This window comes from Ichthyophthirius multifiliis (genome assembly GCF_000220395.1).
Source record: "Ichthyophthirius multifiliis unplaced genomic scaffold scaff_1120509249957, whole genome shotgun sequence".
Classification (NCBI taxonomy): domain Eukaryota; phylum Ciliophora; class Oligohymenophorea; order Hymenostomatida; genus Ichthyophthirius; species Ichthyophthirius multifiliis.
In genome coordinates this window covers 1-3496 of record NW_004087121.1, presented here as the reverse complement: position 1 = coordinate 3496, position 3496 = coordinate 1, and the positions used below count along the sequence as shown (strand labels likewise).

Below are 3496 nucleotides of genomic sequence, written 5' to 3'. Positions count from 1 at the left end.
TTTTTTTTTTTTTAACATTAATATAAATTATTAATAAAATTAATTATTTTTTTATTTAATTTAAAGAGAATAAGTTTTTATTTTTTTAAAAATAAATTAAAGAAAAATTATTAATAATTATAATTTTTTTTTTTTTTTTAAAAAAAAAAAAAAAAAAAACTAATAATAATAATAATTAAAAAATAAAAAATAAAAAAAAATGAAAGATATACAAAAATACATCGAATCATATTTCATAAACGAAAAAAAAGAAAGATATTAAGAAATATTACTAAGACTATCTTTAATAGGTTTATAGTCTTTACAAAAATATGAAGAAAAAGAAAACAAAATAACATACCAATAAATACAATAAATATCAGGTAAATAAACAAAACAAAAACAAAACCAAAAACAAAACAAAAAAAGATTAAATTGATATAAAATAATGTCTAGAAGGTGAAAATCTAATATAAGAATTAAATAATATAAAAGTACAATTAAATAAGCTTTCATCTAAATTTGAAGTTCTAAGTTTTGAAAAAAACAAAGTTTAATAAAATTAATAACTAAATTCTTCTAAATCTTAATAAAGAATAAATTCTTAAAATTCATAAAGAAAAGGTATTATTTTTTTTTTTATAAAAAAAAAAAAAAAAACTAAAATAAAAAAAATTAATAAATAAAAAGATAATTATAAATTATCTAAAAAAGATATTAATAAAAAACCTTCTTCAGCATGGAGAACAGGAGAAAGATCAAATTCTTTATATGCAAATAATATTTCTTAATCAGAATATGTATAATCAGTTTCTTAAGTAACTTAACTATCCCAAATGGAAGACTGTAATCAAAAAAGTAAAAACTTACACCAAAAGTAACATAATGTATACCTAATGTACCAAATACTCCACAATAATTTCATACTGAACCAAGCTAAAAAATATAATCAACTACTAGGCATCATTTAGATGATTAATATATGTAAAATAAATAAATAATTAATATATAAATTAAAATATAGAAAAAAAATTCTAAATGAAGAAGATTTAATTAAAAAAGATGAAGAAAAAAAGCAAAAAAAGAAAAAAAGAAAATATAAACTAAAATTAATTTCAACCCCAAAATAATTAATAATGTCAAAATATGATTATTTCACCGAAATTTCGGGAAAATATTAGTATGTAAAGTTCATTTACAAATACAGAAATAAAAAAAGCTGTTTAAGAAGACAGTAAAAAGTATTTAGAGGAAAAAAGAACTACAAAGACTTAATAAAAATTGGTATAAATAAATAATTAAAAGAAAATTAATTAAAATGATAATTCAAGTATGAAAAATATGTAAAAGAAACCTAAATATTTGAAAAATGTGGAATCTAAAATTAAAAATAATATTTAAATTGATAAATAAACTAAATAAATATAGTCTTTAAAAAAAACAACTACGTGCCAGAAGTATAAATTTACGTAAAATAATAAAATTATAATAATCCATAAATTTATACATATGAAAACGAAAATTATTACGATGAATCTTAATTGTATAAAAATGATTTTAATTATAATGAAAATTCTTAATAAAATATAAGTTATTAAAATGATAGTTAGAAACAATAAAATTAATAATATTAATTATAATAATATCAAAAAACATAATTATAATAATAGTAATAATAATAATAATAATAATAATAATAATAATAATAATAATAATAATAATAATTTCCTCTATAATAATAATATACAGAAGATTTTTGTTAAAAAAATAATAATAGCGAACTAATTTAAGATCAATCTAGTTAATGTTCAAATTTTGGTGATTTTAATTCATTTAATTATAGATTTAATGAAAATAATTAAAGTTAAAATAGTTATATTTTTAATTAAAAGCCAGCATCAAAAACTATTTTAAATATTGCAAATAGTTTTTTATAAAGTCCTTTAATGAATTAATTGTAAGGAAATAAAATAAAGACAAATACAGATAATTAATAAAATTTTAATTAAAATAAATAATTTGTTGAAATTAATTAAAATGACTAACGTAATATAATTATTATTTATTTATATAATATTTTTGTTATATTTGATAGAAAATTCAAGTTTGAATTCATCAAATTTTTCTATGTTTAATTTAGATGTTGAAAGTAAAACTTTTTATGAAAAAGAATTTTTTAATGGAAAACAATAAATTAAAAAGCAAAATTAAATATAAAATCAATAAACATTCTAATAACCATTATAATAATTATAATAATAATAATAATATCAATAATAATAATAATAATAATAATTATTTTAATAATAATAATATTAGTAATCTTATTAAGATATAGTTAGTGCAAAATCATCCAATATTTAATAGTTTTATTAAGAATTTAATAAAGAAAATATAAATGATAATATCAAAATTAATGCCATTTAATAAAAATAATAAGTGTTTTAATAATAGTTCTAACCTAATGATTATATCTAAAATAATGGTGAAGAAAATGAAGATGATAATGACGAAGATGATGATGATGAAATGCTTTCTGAATGTAAATTATCAAAGTTTTTTACAGGAAATCAATGAAATAAAAAATTATATATTATTTTATATATAAATTTATTAAAATTTTTATTTAATTTTTTTTTTTAAAAAAAGAAGTTATTTTTAATTTTTTTATATTTAAAAAAAATTACATTTAAAAATTATTACAAAAAATATAAATTATATTGTATATTTTATCTATAAATTATATAAAATAAGTTTAATTAAATTCAAAAAATATTTAAATTTAATAATTTAATAAAATTCCTTTATTTTTTAGAATAATAGAAATAAATAAAATAATTAAATAAATATATTCTAAAATTTGTGAATAATTTTAAAATCTAGAATTATTTTTTTTAAAAATAATTATTTAAATGTTAAAAATAATATATTAATAAATAATTAATTTAAAAGATATAATATATATTTATATAAAAAAAAAGTATAATATTAAAATCTATAAAATATTTATTTATTGTTGATTAAATATTTTTGTTTTTTATTTTAAAAATATTAATTAAATTATATAAATAAATGAATAAAATTCATAATTTATTTATATTTAATATATTTAATATATTTACAATTTTAAATAAAAATTAATAAATTATTAATCTTTAAAAATTAAAACTGTTTGTAAATATTATTTTTTTTTAAAAAAAAAAAATATTATTAAAATTTTATGATTTAAACTTTATGAAAATTTAATTTAAATAAAATAATGAAAGATACTAGTTTTTTTATAATGTTTAACAATAAGTAAAAAAAATTTTAAAAATAAATATATTATTTAATTTTAATTCAATAAAATTTAAAAATAATTATTAGGAATATAAATATTATTATTATTATTATTATTATTTTTTTTTTTTTTTTATTTAATATTAATATTATTATTATTATTTTTATTATTATTATTATTATTATTATTAATATTATTATTTTATTATAATTATATTTTTTATTTTTTTAATATTTT

The 3496-nt window shown here is 12.5% G+C and overlaps 1 protein-coding gene across 1 annotated transcript, besides 10 other annotated features; it reads left to right on the top strand. All coding sequences in view use genetic code 6, as the record gives it.

Annotated features, from left to right (window-relative positions):
* Positions 1 to 74: 74 nt before the first annotated feature.
* Positions 75 to 177: a microsatellite.
* Positions 139 to 197: a microsatellite.
* A 114-nt stretch (positions 198 to 311) lies between these two features.
* On the top strand, positions 312 to 1301 carry IMG5_044650 (hypothetical protein; the record flags this gene model as incomplete). The annotated part of the gene is made up of 2 exons (XM_004037637.1): positions 312 to 603; positions 670 to 1301. The coding sequence occupies 2 exons, from the start codon at positions 312 to 314 to the stop codon at positions 1299 to 1301; spliced, it is 924 nt and encodes a 307-aa protein (XP_004037685.1).
* Positions 369 to 405: a microsatellite.
* Positions 643 to 681: a microsatellite.
* Positions 1045 to 1076: a microsatellite.
* Positions 1302 to 1601: 300 nt separating the features above from the next.
* Positions 1602 to 1704: a microsatellite.
* A 518-nt stretch (positions 1705 to 2222) lies between these two features.
* Positions 2223 to 2294: a microsatellite.
* Positions 2223 to 2302: a microsatellite.
* Positions 2303 to 3074: 772 nt separating this feature from the next.
* Positions 3075 to 3100: a microsatellite.
* Positions 3101 to 3354: 254 nt separating this feature from the next.
* Positions 3355 to 3473: a microsatellite.
* Between the last annotated feature and the right edge of the window lie 23 nt (positions 3474 to 3496).